Raw genomic sequence first — 17772 nt, 5'->3', positions numbered from 1 at the left:
CAATGTCATGAAAAGCCAGCAACGGGTCGATCGTGCACAGCGGAAAGCGGAGATCTTTCAGCGGGGTCCAACTGCACCAGTGTCTCAAGAGGTTCCACAGACTTTGTGCCTGTCCCTGAATATTCTGTGCATTATGAAAAGGAGCGAACTGGCTGTATACATAGGTACCTCGTACATAGGGTGACTTCTGTAGTGGGAGTCTTCGAGGTCGGGTGGACGGAGGGGAAGTGGCTCTTGATATCGCAGTCAGCGGGTGCATCTTGGAAAAGGGACACCTGTCAGGTACTCGGTACAGACCTTACGACATTCTCAGAGAAAGGCCATTGATTTGCCAGATCCCAAGGTACGAGTCACTATTCGGAGCGGGTACTTTGTACAGGCACGATGGGTCTTGGTGCTGCAAGGTGCCATTCTCGGCAGCCCACATGCCTCCCTACCACTTGTCTGCATGGAGAAATGGTCAAGCGGGTACTGGCGAGCCTACCTACTCGGAGCAGGTACCGGGAGTCGACAAGTGTCAGCCAGACGAGGGCACCGAAGGCCCTTGGCAAGCATCGCGGGCGCAGGCGGGTGTGGGTTGTCGGATACGTAGTGTAGTCGGGGGGCTTTTTGTAACATGGAAAATAATAAACAGATTCGAATTCCAGAACAGAAATAACCCCTCCCTTAAAGTCTGGGCTGTTACGTTCTTGGTCGATGAGACCATCTCCATGTGGCTGCTGATGCATTTCACAATCACCATCAACCTGGTCTTGCTGCGGGCTTGTCGATGGTCCTGCACCTCAAGTCAGATGAGCTGAATCAACCGCCCGCGCCTTTATTGTCAATCTGACCTTGATTCTATTCCCTCAACGCCTCACATAGCAAGACAACCCGCTCCACAGTACTCACTCACTACTGCCAGTCGTTGTCCTCTCTGATGCGCATCCAACACCTCCTGGTCCTGTGACTCCTTTCTACCATCCCGCCCCGATGTCCCACTCTCGATCGATTTCACCACTGCCCAACAGAGGATGGAACACACCAGGTCTGACTGAGCGCAGCTCAACACCCAACGGCTTGTACGCAGGAACCAACAGTTACAGCAACAATGACGATCACTGGGCTGCGGCAAAGGCCAAAAGTGCTCAAGTGAGAGGATACCCCAGCATCCAGACCAAAAATGAGGGCTTCTTTCTCCGGTCCAAGCGGAAAATCTCCTCGACGCTGCCCGTCTTCAGTCCCTACACTCCTTTGTCGGCCAACTGGAAAGACCCAGAGAAACTTGGCCGCAGCCGGTGGTACCCAAGAGGCGGTGGGAATCTGGCGAGAATAAAGACTTTTGCTGGCAATGTCTTGAGGAGGTTCAAATTTCTGTTCATAATACTGTCCATTGTCACACTGACGACGGTTATATTGTCCCAGACAAGTGAGTGACGACGCCTCTTTTTCACATTTCTGGTACAGTCCTAACTTTCTGTTCTAGACGCCCTGTCCAAATACCGTGGTAACTCGCATCTCGGCGGCGGAAGCAAGTTCGTCATTATCCTCGGAGCCAACGAGGGCGGCGGTGTTATGGAATGGAAAGGTCCTAGAGAATGGGCCATTGAGCGTGACAGTGTGAAAAACAAAAAGAGATATTCTGAAAGATGGGGATACATATTAGACATTGCAGACATGAGCACCAAGAAGAGATACGCTCATGAATGGCGTGAGAGCTGGGAAAAGGTTGACCTGATCCGGAACGCAATGGCCAGGTACCCTAAAGCTGAATGGTACGAGGAATGATTGCAAATGGACTGGGTGTCGTATCACTGACAGTACTGCAGGTTCTGGTGGCTCGACTTGAACACCTTCATCATGGAGCCTTCAATATCTCTACAATCCCACATATTCAACGATCTCGACAAGAACGTGTACCGCGACATCAATCTCTACAACCCTCTCCACGTCGTCCATCCTCCGGTCACCGACTTCCTTGACCCGGTTGCCCGCTCCCCCACTGGCGACAATCTGACGTCCTCCATCGACATCATCATCCCTCAGGACTGCGATGGTTTCAACCTAGGGTCTTTCTTCGTGCGACGATCTCCATTCACAGACCGGTTACTTGACCTCTGGTGGGACCCTGTCCTCTATGAACAGAAACATATGGAGTGGGAACACAAGGAGCAAGATGCATTGGAGCACCTTTATGCCTCGCAGCCATACCTCCGGACACATTTCGCATTCATCCCTCAGCGGAAGATAAATTCCTTCCCCCCTGGTGCATGTGCCCTCCAGCCGGCCCAAGGGCAAGTGGTCGAAGAGGGAAAGCCTCTTCTGGACCCAAGATTCCACTACAACGAGCACGAACGAGACTTCATGGTGAACATGGCCGGATGCGAATGGGGTCGAGATTGCTGGGCGGAAATGTACATGTATCGCGAACTCAGCAACAGACTCAATCGATCGGGGTGGGCAAGGTTCAAAGACCTTGTCAGTGACAAGTGGGCCAAAATCAATCAGAGCTTGTTCAAAGAAACAATGGCGCCACAAACGGGATGACATTCTCATCATCTTTACCGCCGAGGGGAATGGGCGGCTACCATGAAAGCGCTGAGCCTTTTCTCAGATGCACGAAAACGATTATCGCATATTGGAGTGCCCTCGAACCTCTCGGGGATTTATTCACTCATCCACTTTTGGGCGCAATATGCCTAAGCTGTCTGGAATACGTCAGATTTCAATGGCTGGGACCCATTGAACGACTGTCAACATTTCACAGTTGAGCGCCTTGATTTGTTCAGAGCATAGCAGAGGACAAGCAGGATCATGTAACTCGGGGTGACGGAAATCTGTCTCTTTCAACGTGTATACTTAAACGGGCGGGCATTGGGAGGCATTAAGACCTGGACTTTACGGCACAAAATAGATGGGCGGAGTTCTCAATGGGCGGAAAATGTGGCGTGGTCCACTGTTCCCGCTGTTGTCGGGCACCTGCGTCCAGAATCTCTTGTCAGCTGAGCATGGACGAAACCCAGACTAATATAGACACTGGTGGCAAGACCATGATATGTCAATAACATTGTAATCTTGCTGAAGGCTTTGACATGCGGCTTCAGCTTGACCACGATCGCGGTTGCTACATGTTCGGCAGGGATCCTGAACTCTTGCAAAGATAGAATTCGGGACAGGGGTTGGGAGTCTCAGCCTTGCCGGCTCAATTCAGCCTTGTACCAACTAGGAGGCCTTGGGCGCCGACAGCGTCTCCGTCTCTCTCCCTTCGTGTTCTTCGACTCAGTCGTCGCTGTATCGTTCTCTCGATTGCGATCGAGTCTTTGCGACTGAAAGTCCTGCGAACCTGACCCCCTCCAAAGGGGTTATGGATGTGCTCAGAGACAGACAGACACACACACACCTAGTCCGAGGCTGACCTGATCACTGAACGCGTTTAGTTATGTAGTGGTTCTCAAAATCCCAACTCGGAAAACATGGTTGCAAGACAGAAAGAATCCCTTTATTTCTATAGCTTTTTGACCTGCCTGTGTATACCCAGTTCGATGTCCTATTGCCATCTCAAGACTGTATGTATGTACGCCTACTCGTCGGTCCTCAGCCACGCCGCCGTTATCGGCGCCAACGCATCCTTGAGCCACGGCGTATCAAGCGTTATCTTCTCATCCGTGTCAAATCCATGCTCGCCGGGTTGGAGCACCAAGGCGACTTTCTCGGATCCAAACCTTTCTCGCGCCCTTGCCACCCACTTCTCGCTCCCTTCCGCGGGGACCCCGGTGTCGTCGCGGCCGTGGATGATTAGGATGGGCGGCACCTTCTCCGGGCTGACGTGCTCGATTCTTTCGAGTGGGAACAAGATCGTGTCCTCGCCCAGCAGTTTGGTAAACAGACCCTGCTGCACCGCCGAGAGAGCCAGGGGTAGTCTATTCGGCGGGGTCGCGGAGCTGATGACTCTTCGTTTCCCGCTCTTTGCGTCCTCTTCGACCGCGCGCAGGTGTTCGCCAATGACCTCCTTGGGGATTGTTGGCGCACCCAGCACGACCTTGGGGTAGTCCTCGGTGTAGAAGCGCGACCTCATGTCTAGCATCGGGTACGTGGCGATGGCGGCGGTGGGGACCATCGAGCCCTGCTCCTCCCCTCCCAGCGCGCTCTGCACCGAGAGATACCCACCGGCGCTCTCGCCCGTGGAGAGCACCCTGGCCAGATCGACCTGGACGCCCGGCGCCGCGCCCGCGAGGTACGTCTCGAAGTCGGACCTCAGCCAGGCCCAGAAGTCGCGCAGGTCGGCCATGATCTCGAGGCCCGTCGCCTCGGGCGCGAGCCGGTAGTTGGGCAGCACCAGCACCGCGGCGTGGCGCAGCGCGTACGCCACCAGCCACGCGGGAAACCAGTCCGGGTACAGCGCCGTGCCGGTGATCAGGAACCCGCCGTGGAACTTGACCATGACTGGCCGAGGCGAAGTCGACGGCGACTGCCGGGCCTTGGGGATCAACGTGTAGACATTGATGGCGTGGTTGTCGACGACTTTGTACGTCGTCTCCAGGACGGTGAATGCGGCGTACTTGGGTGAGTCCATTGTGTTTGTTCGCTGGACGATTTTTCTCCAAGGCAAATATCAAGAATCTCTAAAGAACCGGAACCTATCTTGGTAAATGTGTTAACAGGGTGTACAGCGCTGACTTATAGAGACTGTTGTTCCGTGCTTGTGATGTATCAAAGTCGCACTTCGTCTTGGCAACTTCTGCCCTGTTTATATAGACCGAGAGAGTGGACATGTGGGGTTTCGAGGTCTAGTGGTTTTGGCGTGTATACCTTCTATACGACGTACCGAGTATGCAGCCTTGAATCCAGGTCGGGACAAATCCACAAGGGGAAAAAAAAAAAGGGGGGGGGGGGGTTAGTAATTCAGCAGGTAATTACCAATACGTATGTATGTCCCCTTGAGACCCCATTTCCGCGCGGATGATGGTATATCTACCTAGTACACTACCAAGTAGACAGCTCGGTAAGTACAGCCGGTACATAACACAAGTTCCTGAGACTGTGTCGGCATATGGCGTACGGGATACGGCATACCAAGAAGCCGACTCCGAGTCTGTGTTATCGCCTATCCAAGCATGTAGGCAATTTACATGGAAAGACAAGAGGTTATGGCAAATGTCATCCGCGTCCGGACATAAGGGGAGCATATACGAAGTACATACTCGGTCCTCGTACCTAGGGAATGACATATTAAGTAAGAAGTGGGTTCAAAAGTCAAGGGGTATTCGGGAACATAGTCAGGACTGATAGGAAGTCAAGTCGGGACAATATCCTCCCATTCCTCGCTCTCCGCTCCAGATTGGGATAATAAGGATACGGAGGGTGGGCGAGACACAATAAAGTCTCCGAGGAACTGAGAACTCGACCTGAGGAATAGGGCTATCTAGGTAGGCACCTACACAGGTTCTTGGTAATACGAGGTACTGGACCCGCGTACCCTATTCAGCAGGTGGTCGAGTGCAAGGAGTGCCACCAATGCAGTGCGTGTTATTCGCGATGGGTAGTTGTCGGGGGCTGTTGCAGGTAGCCACAATGCATTGCCCTTCCTTGGGGTCATCGTGATACGTGTACTCGCACAAGACAAGACATGACAGAGCAGAGAGATCATGATGGATTCCGCTCAATGAGTAACACATCCTGCAAAAACGTTGATGCGAGGCTAAATGCACATGCACATCGACAATTCCCCTTCCCCTTCAACCACGTAAAGGAGTCAACAACAGAATCCGACTTTTGATACGTAGCAATGCTCGTCGAACCCTTGCAATGATGCACATGCACGTTCGAGGGAGGAATTCCAAACAAGACAACAGCGGTCATTGTCAAGAAACCGTGTCTCCATCTTTACTGCTGCCTCGACTGATGACCCTCATCAGCCTCTCGGCGACGCTTCCTCTTCTCTCGTGTTCTTTCTCCTTATCCCTCTCCTTCTCCTCCTTCTTCCTCTGCTTCTCCTGCTGCTTTCGCCTCTTGCGCTCTTCCTTGCTCTCCGGCTCAGGCCACCCAACCTCCCAATAAGGATTCCGGGAACCCATCGGCCCTCCCCACGTGAGAGACTGTAGTCCTCCCGCTCCCCCACGAAGATCCGGTAACATGCCATTGGACCCAGCATCGACGAATAGCTTGGACTCGGCGAATTCTTTGAGCGCGGCAAGCTCTTCTTGACTGTTGGCGAAGCCGTGCGACGCTTTGTATGGCGGTAGCCTCTCCCGTCTGGGGTCGGCTGTGGCGGTGTAGGATGGTGGTGATGCCATTCTTCTTTGGTGTGCTGATTGTGTGTCAAATGTGTATTCGTTGTATCGCTCTCAGTGCCTTGAGATGTGACAAGGGGAGGAGATAATTGCTTTGCGTGTAAAATGTCTCTTGACAGTCGACTCTCTGTTGATTGCTTATTGACCACAAGGAGATGTCAATGGTACAGAAAAGAAGTGCCAGGCGGAATAGAGCCGGTGAAGTGGAGTTCTTTGCAGATTTTGTGTTGCTGCGGGATAAAGATCCTGGGACGCTCAATATGTATCATGGGGAGTGTTCGGTGGACCGGGTTAGAGTTTCCAAAACGATATGATGTGAGGACTCAGACCTCAGGATTCAGGAACGAAGACCGCGATATGCGAGACGCAGAGTGTTGAAGTCTGGGCGCAGTACGAGTAAGAGGGATCTGGTGACTCGTTGTTTGGTCTCTTTCTCCCCATTGGGGCCAACGTCATGGCTGCGTTACCCGATACGCAGGCACAAACTGCGCCCAAAGGCGCCCATCTGCGCCATCTGCTTCAGAACTGGGAGAGTCTCATCCTCGTGGATTCTCACTCCGCGTCACATGCCGCCCGATTCAACACACGCCCAAAGACGCGCAGCATTCATTGGCCGTCCTCGCCGCGTTCTGGCCCTCCCCCCGCGATGCCAGGAATGAACCATTGTCTTGGTATATGCTCTTGGTTGCTTTCAGTTATACATATCACACCATTGCCCGTAATATTCGGTTCTGTTCACTTCAAGTCTCGTGGTGTGAGAACAAGCAAAGAGAAATGAGAAGACCGCAAAAGAAGCCCGCGCCCAGACTGATCATCGGTGTCGCGACGATCAACCAGCTCTCAGGAGAATTCTTCCGCGAACGAGGTCATCAATGTTTTCCACCATGCAACCGGGGTAGGTACCGACGCAAGCATCTCGATCTGATCCCGACGCCTGCGGGCCTGCTCTCTCAAGCTGGGATGCTGGTCCCACCGCCAAACAAGATGCTAAAAAAGCACAATTCCCTCGGCAGATCGATTGGCGTCGGAGACAAGACAAGCATCTGATCAGGCGGGGCAGTGGAGCGTCCGCTAAGACTTCGCTCATGCTTGTGTGCATGTCGACCCTGTTTTGCTCCTGCGACACTGCATAGACATGGCGGTTCCTTATCTAGCAAATCAATTGCACAAGTCAACCTCAATTGGCTCTCATCGTGGATTCTGCATGGATGGGGTGCATGATGGGGCCAGGCCGACATCGAGTCGCTGGCCCTCAATTGTAACCTTGAGACTTCAATGCCGAACACCCTGAATCAGAGATTCCCCAGGTTTGACGGCTTACTACGGAACATCTCCACGCGACTCTTTGTAAGGTACCACGCCTCAGTTCACACGCAACATGTGGGCCAGCACCTATTCGGTGGCCCTCCTGGTAGCCATTGCCTGGCTGTCCCTTCAGGTAGCCCAAGTCTTGTGCAATGTCCTTCTTCATCCCCTCCGAAATTATCCAGGTCCCCTGGCAGCCCAGGCTTCCGGGTGGTACAAGACCTACATTGAACTGTTTCTGCAGAGGAGTTGGACTGACGTCCTGGTTGAGCTGCATCAACGCTATGGCAAGTCAATCACATTGAGGACGTCAATGGTGCTGACCTGGCCCAAGGGGACGTGATCCGTGTTGCTCCAAATGAGGTATTGATACCTTCTCCCAAACCCCCCCCCCCGGTCTGCACTGATATATTAAAGCTGCATTTCTCGAACCCGCAAGCCTATCACGATATCTACAACAATGTCAACCGCTGGGACAAAGACAGGGCGCTGTATGAATGCTTTGGCGAGGATCACTCTTCGTTTGGCTTCCTGAGATACCACGAAGCCAAGCAGCGCAAGGATGTCTTGCAACCGCTCTTCTCCCGACGAAATATCTTACAAATGCAGACCCTTGTCCGCAAGAATGTAAGTAAATAGGGAACCGCCGTGAGAGCTGACTGACCCTTTGCCGTCAAGATGGACCATCTCGCGGACAGACTTTCAGAAGACTTCGCGGCAGGGAAGTCATCGGACTTATTCTTCGCCTTCAGATGTTTTACCATGGACACCATAACTGGTTTCTGCTTCGCCAAATCTGTGAATGCCATCGATGTACCTGACTATAACGCCCCCATTATTGAAGCTATGGAGGCATCTGGGCCTGCCTTTATCCAATTCAAGCATTTGCCATTGTTCCGGAAATTCGTCTTCTCGCTTCCTCCGAATATCGCTATGAAAGCTTCGCCCGAGACAGCAGGCTTGACACGTCTGCAGGTTATCTTACGGGATCAAGTCGACCAAGTAACAGCCAATCCAAGCATACTCAAGGAGGCTCCTCACCCTATCATTTACCATCGACTGCTTGATCTTGAAGCGCACAAAGGCCAGCCTATCCCGAACAAGCAATCGCTTTACGAAGAAGCCCAGGCTTTGATGTTTGGAGGCGGCGACACTGTCGGAAATACTTTGATCTTCGGCTTCAACCAGATTCTGCAGCCGTCGAACGAGGAGCTCTACCAATCTCTCCGCGAAGAAATCCGGTCTGTCTGGCCAGATCTTGCTGGCCCACCAAGCTCTTTCGAGGTATTTGAGTCTCTTCCACTACTCACCGCGACCATCAAAGAGTCTCTGCGGGTTGCACCAGGCGTGGTGTCCCCTCTCCTTCGCGTCGTCCCAGCCAAGGGCGCAACAATTGCTTCTCATCAGATCCCTCCTGGCACGGTTGTCGGCATCTCAGGCATCTTTGTCCATTCCTCTGCGACCATATTCGACAGTCCAGACAAGTTCATGCCCCAAAGGTGGCTGCACTCTAGCGGTGACCTCGAATCCAATCTGGTGGCCTTCAGTCGCGGTCCGAGGTCGTGTCTGGGCATCAACCTCGCGTGGTGCGAGTTGTACGTCGCCTTTGCCACCATGTTGCGACGGTTCGAGGTTTTGGAGATTGACGCAGATTCCCCGCCCGCCGACCTGAGGTTTCGCGACTCCTTCCTGCCCAATTTTTACGGCGAAAACCATCTCAAAGTGCGGTGCAAACCGGCCACGGAGTGAGAAGGCCGAGAAGCCTTAGCAGTGTGTGGCCAGACAGGTGGCTTTGATCACCCTGCGGCCGGAATTGCGGCACGCAGCATGCAGCACGCAGCCATAGACAGGGCAAACAGGAAAACAGAAGGGAGAAGAAAGGATTGAAACGAGGAAAGCCCATTTTATTTCCATCCAGAGGATAGATCACCCGCGAGAAGTCCGTACCATATAGATAGAAGCAACCTAGCCACCTTACCTGAGCAGACTCGTTTCGTTGTCAATCAAGCATACGAGTAGAGAGTCCATATACCGTGTCGTTCTCCCCCAGATTACACTGCAATTACACCCATCCCTCGCGGTGATATCACCTCACCTCACCCTCACCTTACCATACCTCACTAAATCTCACTTGTCCTACCTATCTATCTGCCTCCCTCCCTCCCTACCAGTACCTACATCGGCACCAAGTGGCTGTGAGTCTCGATCAGAGAGGAGCCGCGTAACCGACTCGTCCAGACCCGGCATGTACCCGTCGACGACGTAGAACCCGTGCAAGATGGCCCTGACCTCGTGCCAGCTTTTCAGGCCCATCTGCCGTGCGTGGCGCGAGAGGGTCGTCGCGAACCACCATGTGTCGTTGTCGGGGGCGGCGTCACAAGCGTCTGAGACGGAGGTGGATGTGGAGGCGTTGTCGTGGCCGTTGCCAGTTCCAATTTCAGTGTCCGTTCCTTTGCGGTTTCCATTGTGAGTTCCGTTGTCAAGACCAGTTCCAGCACCGCTGCTACCGCCGTCACTGTTACCATCACTGTTACCGCCGTCCTCCCCAGGACGATTTCCGCCACTGTTCCCTGCAAAATCACTGTTGGCGCTGTATGGCGAAGCAGCAGGCGGATTGTGTTTCTTCTCCGTCCAGCTCCCGACACAAAGAGCCCAGAGTATGGCGTTGCTGTGATCACCTTGAGGTAATCCCTCAGCGGCGAGATCGCTCTCGTCACCAGACGAGCCACCACTGGCGGTGGAGTCACGTGTCAGGTTCGCGGCGTGCATGGTCAGCGACAGGGCCGATCGGAGACGGGCGAGGAAATCGCGCGCGTTGACGAAGACGGTCTGCACCGACTCCAGGTTCGTGCGGTTGAACTCGAACATGATGAGAAACGTGAGCGCGAGCACCCGCTGGGTCTGCCAGTAGAGGTTCTCGCGCGCATCAGGCGTAGGCTGTTCCGTGGTCGGGTCGAAATTGAGGTGGTGGGACGCCTCGGTCTTCAAGATAAAGTCGACGAGACGGCTGTGCAGGATGGTGCCCTGGATGTGGATCCAGACTTGGACCATGGAGAACAGCTGCTCCCCCGGGTGCGATTCGGCGGGAAGACTGAACATGTGGTCCCCGAGCAGCATTTCGACGAACAGGGAGCGGAGTGGCTCCGCAGAGATGCTGCGATCGAGTCTGCGGAGCATGACCTGCTGATAGGGTTCCCTGTAGGCCTTGGACGGCTCCAGATAGGCTGCGAGCACTTTAGGGACCCATTCCTCTACGTCAAACACGGACAGCGAAAAGCGGAAGACCGACAGCTGCTTGTTCTGGTAGAGAACCCGCAAGAGAAAGCCGAGATCGACAACGCCGCCCTCGCGATCGTATTTCTGCTCGAGCAGCTTGCGCAGCGTGTTGGCGTGGAGCCCCGCTTCGTCCAGATCACCGGCAATCAGGGCCCCACGGAACAGCATCGAAACGCTATCCAGCACGAGAGATTGGGCTTGGGCGACGCTGCCTTTAACTAGTTCGCGGCGGAGCGCTTTGATGCTTTGGTGCTTGAGCAGGAGCGCCTCGTCCTCCAACCCCTGGTGAGGGCTGATTTTAATCATAAAGGCCACATTGATAAAGAGAAGAGCTCGGGCGCTACATTCGAGGCGGAGAGCTAGTACTCCGTCTCGGTATTCCTGATTTTGCAGTGCCTCAATCCGTCGGATGGCGTCCTCCGACCCCATAAAGGCCGGATAGATCATTGGGAGGTAGCCATGTTTAAAGAAAGTCAAGATCTGGTTGACGCGTGGTGTGACGTGGATCGCGAGACTGTTGAAAGGGTCCGAGTTGCCTTTTTGCAGAATCGAAACTAGATTTGGCGACACCAATGCCTGGTTCCATGCAGTCTCGCTCGCACCGGTGGGTTGTGACTCTTCGCCAATATGCTGACGTTGGTGGTTTGCATTGTCTTGGTCGGATCGCTTCAGCTTTCGCCATTTGTGTGATAGTCGCGCCGCGTGAGATCTCGCAGTAGCCTGGTAGAGCTCGCGCTCCCGTTGAGAACTCCCTCGTGCAAGCACAGGCAGGAACGTTATGTCCACCTGGGCCATGTGTTGCGGTGTTGCCGATGGGTAACTTGGTGAACGTCTTCCCAACAAAGCCAACTGCCTCGACCTTCAATTCCTTCGACTCTTCTGGCTGGGATTGAGTCCTTATTACACGCTTTCGGAGCATTCCGCCCCCCTTCAATCGGCCTCGTATCCGCCACAGGTTTGCATATGTAATCGTCTGGATTCAGGAGGCGGCGAGCCCACGTGGAAAAGCGATGCATTTCAGCACGCCACTGATTAACTGCTTGAAGTAAAGGCAGGGATACTGTGGATGTTCAAAGTCCCAGCTCAGCAAATTGTTTCGCAGAGATTCAGTGAGTCGTGGTTGATGCCAAGGGTGCGAATTGGGAAGCATCCGACGAGGTGCATCCAGCAGCACCAATGATGGAAGATGTGCTATTGCTTGGCTCCAACAGGAGGCGAAAATAACAACCTCTTATCAACGACATCCAAGGAGAAAACGGGATGGCCACCCGACGGTTGGCTAGCATATTGGCAAAGCTTACCTAACCGCCTATTTGACAGTCTAGACCAAGACTTTGAGTGGTGAGGGAATCCAGATCCCAGCACGCGAGAAGCTGTAGATTCCCGATTTCTTACCTAAGGACAGGGTTGTGTTCGACTCTGCTTCCAGGACGTTTGTCAGCGCGGCTCAGGAGTGCTGGTCTCTCTATTTCTGGCTCATGGGAGCAGTAGCAGTTGACAACCTTGTCACGTTCACATGCAAGAGCAAGAGAATTCCGACATGAGAATGGGTAACCTGCGAACGAATAGAATCAGTATATTAGAACTAGTAAGGGCTAAGGTGTCCCTGTGTGTCCAATATAGACTTGCCTTGTGATATAGAAAAGGTTGATACATTGAACTTGAAGACGTACTCGTCTTGCGTAGAAATCCACTAGTCCGACAAAGGAGTAGCGTATATTAGTGTCTTGGCATATTTAATCTAGGAAGGTATCCCTGACGCGTCTGGTTGGTGGCCCGTGCGTGTCACACACATTGCACTCACACCCCGTCTCCCCTTCACCCTCTCATATCATCCATCCTCACAATACATGATGCCTTCCCGGCCTCTGAACTATTTTTAAATATCATTCAGGATCTGCCCATAGACCTGTTTGCTATAGCGAAATGAGCTCTTCCGGCCGTACGCGTGTCTTCCCAAAAAAACACACACCAAGACCCTGACCATGTGGCTTGACCCTCCCACCATCACATGGCAACCCTTGAGCAATGTTCCAGGTCTCCTTTTCAAGGATTGACAGGTCTTACATATCATATCTCCAATGGCATCTTACTTTAGACCGGCTGTCAAACCAACATCTGGCATTGGCCTGCTGTCAACTTCACCTTACAGGACTGGTGACATGATCCCTACAGAGAGACACTCCTTGCTTGCCCAGCGTTTAGGATTTGGCCCGGGATAACCCTTCTGGGGCATTCGGGCACTCTGAATTGCCTCTGAGAAAGAGTTTATAGACCTATACCATTCATGCCTCTGTCAGAAACTCAGAACCCGACCCCTGATTCAATTTTGTTTCGATGCTTGCCGGATCCAGATTTTGCAGGCCAATTCGCAATGTCCTCCGCCATCTGGACTTGGCCTCATGGCCGAGACCGCGATCCAGGTGACGAAGCCCTATTGAAGTCGACCATCGCTGGCGCAAGAGGAAGACTTTTGAAGCCATGATATAGCGCAAGCTTCCCTGTCGTGTTTTTTTGAGATTTGTACAAACTCTTTCTACACTCATTTGCTGTCTATGCAGCTTTGGTCACTCGTTCACTCTTCTCGCACTCGTTTAGCACCATGCGTTCGTTCATTCCCCTTTCCTCACAGTCACTCATTGCCGTTTTTCTTTCCTTGCATGTCTTGTTCGTACAATATGTCGACTCTCTTGCCAGTACAGACACCATTACGTGGGGCGGATCAAACGACAGAACCGGCTACCAGAACAATCACAACATGGATCCCGCAGTGGTTGGAAGCGCTCAATTTGGCCTCCTCTTCAAGACCAAGCTACCGGGAACGTATCCCATCAACGGCCAGAACGTTCCCGAGCAGATATTCTCCCAACCGCTGGTCTATACTGGCTCAGATGGCATCCAATATGTCTATGTTGCTACAACTCAGAACAATGTGTACAAAATAGTGGCAAACACCGGGGTTATTGTCGCATCTCGAAATCTTCATCGCCCATTTTTGGTCAGCGATCTGGACGGGTGTGTCGATATCAACCCGACTGTCGGTGTGACGGCAACAGGTGTCATCGATCCGGATACAGTGTGTCTCTATTGGCCTCTGCTGATCTCAAATTCTAACCGCAAACCCAGGATACATGGTATATGACGTCCAAGACGTACATTGACCAGAGCCTGACAGGTGCAAACGGTCGCACAAATGGTCGTTACTACGTTCACGCCATCAGCACTGTTGATCTCTCTGAGAGACCCGATTTCCCGGTCAACCTTGAGGGAATGGTGGCTCGAAACAACCCAGTTCGGTCATTCAATGGTGGCATTCATCATCAACGTCCTGGTCTGCTTCACACCGGTGACTATGTGTATGCCGGCTTTGCTAGCCATTGGTATGTATGATTCCGCTTCGCCCGTTGTCGGGACCAGAAGGATTAGATTATCCGTGTTGTCGTTTTGCAACTGACATTTTCTGTCTTATTACAGTGTCCAATACAACTTCACCGGGTGGATTGTTGGCTGGCACAAGGGCACGGGGCAGCTCGTGGAAAGATTTGCGACTGAAGGTGGTAAGTCATTACGGCGTCCGTATTGGCTCTGAAATTCTTGTATCTGATGATTCGCAGCTGGTGTTGGCCCTGACGTTCCTGGCGCGGGTGTTTGGATGTCCGGTGGCGGTCTTGCAAGCGATGACAAGGGCTCCATGTTCTTCGCTTCTGGCAACGGTTATGCTTCTCAGCTCAATGGAATACCGGTCAACGGGAGGAACCCACCAACATCACTCGAAGAAGCCGCCGTGCACATGGCAATCAATGACGACGGATCTCTGACCGTGGTCGACTTCTTCATGCCTTGGGAGAAAACCCAGCTTGATGGTGCTGACAAAGGTAGGAACGGTCTCCTCGACCTGGAAACGAAGCTAACTCGGTGCAGATCTCGGTACGTCACCGTTGGAACTCCTCCCTAGTCAATTTTCCTGCGGCGACGTCAAACGGATTGGGGTGGTCACCGGAAAGAGTGGAAAAACTTACTGGCTTAATCTCGACAACCTCGGAGGCTATCAGAACGGACCCAACAAGCTGGACAACGTGATTCAAGTCTACCAGAACGAGAACTCGGTCTATGCTGGAGCTGGTGTCTACCCACTCGAAGGAGGTTACATCTATATCAACGTCATTCAATATCAAACACACGTGTTCAAATTCTCCTGCAACGACGGCGTACCATATTTCAACAAAGTGGCCGATTCCCCCGAAAAGAATGCCTACATCCTCGGAGTAGGCCATGGCACTGTCACTTCGCTCAATGATCAGCCTGGGACTGGCTTGGTGTGGACGTCGGATGTCGAAGGATCCAATCTTCGGATCTACAATGCCATCCCGGATGCAAGCAGTCTCTTGACGGAAATCAATTCGTTTGTCACACCAGGAACCACCAAGTTCACCAGACCTGTCTTCGGAAATGGTATTGTCTACCAGGGCACTACAGTTGGCTATCTGTATGCTTACGGAGCGCCTGTCAATCTACCTCTAAACTGTACCGCTCTTCAGTTTGGCACGACATTTCTCAACACATCCACAGCGCCGATGACGGTGCGATGTACCGCCAACACTGCGGTAACAGTGACCGCTGCAAGCCTGTTAGGAAATCCAAACTTTGCTACCGGTGGGTTGCCAAATTTCCCTCTCACGGTTGCTCAGGGGCAACAGTTTTCGTTTCAGGCAACCTTCACCCCACAAACCGTTGGCCCGCTATCTTCATCGGTGATTCTCAATACAACTCAGCAAGCTGCTGGATTCAGCATCAATACTCCCGTCCAGCTAAAAGGGACTGGCCAGAGTCAGGCTGCTCTGCTGATGGTCACTCCCAACACCGTCAGCTGGAATGGTGTCATTACCGGACAGCAGGCAGGTGGCGTTAACCAGTCTGTGGTGATCACCAACCTAGGAAATAGCCCTCTTTCCATCAGCAATATTCAGTATTCCATTGTGGGCGAGACTGGCCCCTGGATCTCCCCCAATGGCACTCGAACAGCAACCGTGGTCTCGGCATTCACCTTCTACAATATGCCGTCGTCAGTCCCTCCCAACAGCGCTTTGACTGTCCCGATCAATTTCAACCCTCCACGCTCCGGCAACTACGCCGCATTTGTCCAGATCGTCTCCAACGGTGGCACCAAAGTGCTTGATGTCCTTGCAGCCGGATCGGATCAGCCGCAAGCCGTACTCGAGTTCCAGAGCCTAGATGGAGGATGGATCCCGTTTGACAGCACAACCTCCTTCACCTTCGGCAACGTTACGGAGAATACCAGCCGATACCTGAAAATGCGGTTGTCCAACAACGGTTCTGCCAATGCAGCGGCCTTGTCAGTGACTGTTAGTAAGCCTCCTTTTGGTGTTGCTGGAAGCATCATTGGCGCCAATAACCAGGTCGATCTCGCCGAGGGCACCCTGGTCTATGCGGGACAAAATCTCACCGCAACGCTCTTCTGCTCGGTCCCAAAGAGTCAACTCAATGTGGACCCTTACAACGGCACTGCGCAGTGGACCATGAATCTGAACGATCCCAACTTTGGAAAGCAGCACATCCAATTCTTCTGCAATGCTGTCTCGGAACAGGCACCTCCACTAGACCCAGTCACTCAGCAGGGTATTTACAGATATGGAGGCTGTTTCAAGGAGAACAATCCTGGTCGCCAACTTCAAACTGCCATCTACAGTGGCGCCAACAATACCAATGAACAGTGCATTTCTTTATGCGCAGCAACAGGGTACATCTTCGCTGGCACACAGTATGAGCAGGAGTGCTGGTGTGGCTACAACCGACCAAAGACGGTGGTCGACGATGCCAATTGCAACTTTGGATGCACCGGCAACGTCAATGAGATCTGTGGCGGCAATGGCATTGATGGTGCTGGCTCATACATTTCCCTCTTTGGTGACATTACGCGTTGGAACGGCAATTCTACAGACGCTCCAGGTCCGTATGTCAACCCTGGCACACTCAATTACACCAGTTTGGGCTGCTATACCGAAGGTACCAACTCTCGAGCACTGAATGTGCAGCGCAATGCCAACAACACTGTGGCTTCTTGTCTCCAGGCTTGTCAAGGCTATTTGTACTCTGGAGTCGAATATGGCGGCCAGTGCTTCTGTGGGAATACATTGGCGGCGGGTTCTGTAAATGCAAGTGCAACAGACTGCGGCATGACCTGCAACAACAATCAGACAGAATACTGTGGAGGCCCGAGCCGTCTCAACATGTATATCTACGGCAATGGTACCCTTCCGAGCACGCCGCCTTCAAATGGCGGTGGAAACAACAATCCTTCCACACCATCAGGTCCAACCATTCCGTCCACGATCGGCAATTTCACCTACCAGTCTTGCTCCTCTGAAATCCCCGGCCGGGCGCTCAGTGCTTTTGCTCTTGCAGACAACAGCATTACCTTGCAAACATGTGCCAGCAATTGCACCCAGTATCAGTATTTCGGTGTCGAATATGGCCGTGAATGCTACTGCGGGAACACCTTGGGCTCAGGTAGCGCTCCAGCAACCGACGGACGTTGCAACATGGAATGTTCAGGTAACTCCAGCTTCATTTGTGGAGGGCCAAATGGGTTGACTCTGTACCGAAATCTGAACTGGACGACTTCTACTCCACCACCGCCATCGAATCCGACAGGCCCAGTCATTGTCCCCAGTGTTGGTTCCTTCCAATACGTCGATTGCCACACGGAAGTAGCTGGTCGTGCTTTGACGGGCAAGGCTGTCGCCTCAAACGGCATGACGGTGCAATATTGTGCTGGAAACTGTACCGGCTTTACCTTTTTCGCAGTGGAGTATGGTCAGGAATGCTACTGTGGGAATAGCTTGAGTGCTGGCTCCGTTACAGCTACAGATGGACGATGTTCTATGACTTGTGCTGGCAATTC

At 52.9% G+C, this 17772-nt stretch overlaps 6 protein-coding genes across 6 annotated transcripts; 3 read left to right on the top strand and 3 right to left on the bottom strand.

Annotated features, from left to right (window-relative positions):
* Positions 1-972: 972 nt before the first annotated feature.
* AYO20_04620 (hypothetical protein) lies at positions 973-2526 on the top strand (the record flags this gene model as incomplete). The annotated part of the gene is made up of 3 exons (XM_022642916.1): positions 973-1408; positions 1466-1754; positions 1809-2526. The coding sequence occupies 3 exons, from the start codon at positions 973-975 to the stop codon at positions 2524-2526; spliced, it is 1443 nt and encodes a 480-aa protein (XP_022501218.1).
* Positions 2527-3559: 1033 nt separating this feature from the next.
* Positions 3560-4552, bottom strand: AYO20_04619 (hypothetical protein; the record flags this gene model as incomplete). The annotated part of the gene is made up of 1 exon (XM_022642915.1): positions 3560-4552. The coding sequence occupies one exon, from the start codon at positions 4550-4552 to the stop codon at positions 3560-3562; it is 993 nt and encodes a 330-aa protein (XP_022501217.1).
* A 1288-nt stretch (positions 4553-5840) lies between these two features.
* AYO20_04618 (hypothetical protein) lies at positions 5841-6272 on the bottom strand (the record flags this gene model as incomplete). Its single annotated transcript, XM_022642914.1, has 1 exon — positions 5841-6272. The coding sequence occupies one exon, from the start codon at positions 6270-6272 to the stop codon at positions 5841-5843; it is 432 nt and encodes a 143-aa protein (XP_022501216.1).
* Positions 6273-7726: 1454 nt separating this feature from the next.
* AYO20_04617 (hypothetical protein) lies at positions 7727-9323 on the top strand (the record flags this gene model as incomplete). The annotated part of the gene is made up of 4 exons (XM_022642913.1): positions 7727-7787; positions 7846-7937; positions 7992-8201; positions 8253-9323. The coding sequence occupies 4 exons, from the start codon at positions 7727-7729 to the stop codon at positions 9321-9323; spliced, it is 1434 nt and encodes a 477-aa protein (XP_022501215.1).
* Positions 9324-9691: 368 nt separating this feature from the next.
* Positions 9692-11645, bottom strand: AYO20_04616 (hypothetical protein; the record flags this gene model as incomplete). The annotated part of the gene is made up of 2 exons (XM_022642912.1): positions 9692-9694; positions 9753-11645. 2 exons carry the CDS (start codon positions 11643-11645, stop codon positions 9692-9694), a joined length of 1896 nt encoding a protein of 631 aa, XP_022501214.1.
* A 1963-nt stretch (positions 11646-13608) lies between these two features.
* On the top strand, positions 13609-17756 carry AYO20_04615 (hypothetical protein; the record flags this gene model as incomplete). Its single annotated transcript, XM_022642911.1, has 6 exons — positions 13609-13926; positions 13977-14230; positions 14325-14407; positions 14465-14725; positions 14772-17674; positions 17733-17756. The coding sequence occupies 6 exons, from the start codon at positions 13609-13611 to the stop codon at positions 17754-17756; spliced, it is 3843 nt and encodes a 1280-aa protein (XP_022501213.1).
* Positions 17757-17772: the final 16 nt, after the last annotated feature.

Source organism: Fonsecaea nubica (assembly GCF_001646965.1).
Source record: "Fonsecaea nubica strain CBS 269.64 chromosome Unknown Scaff24, whole genome shotgun sequence".
Taxonomy (NCBI): Eukaryota; Fungi; Ascomycota; class Eurotiomycetes; order Chaetothyriales; family Herpotrichiellaceae; genus Fonsecaea; species Fonsecaea nubica.
Note: the sequence above shows the minus strand (reverse complement) of the source record. Positions and strands in the feature narration are given on the sequence as shown.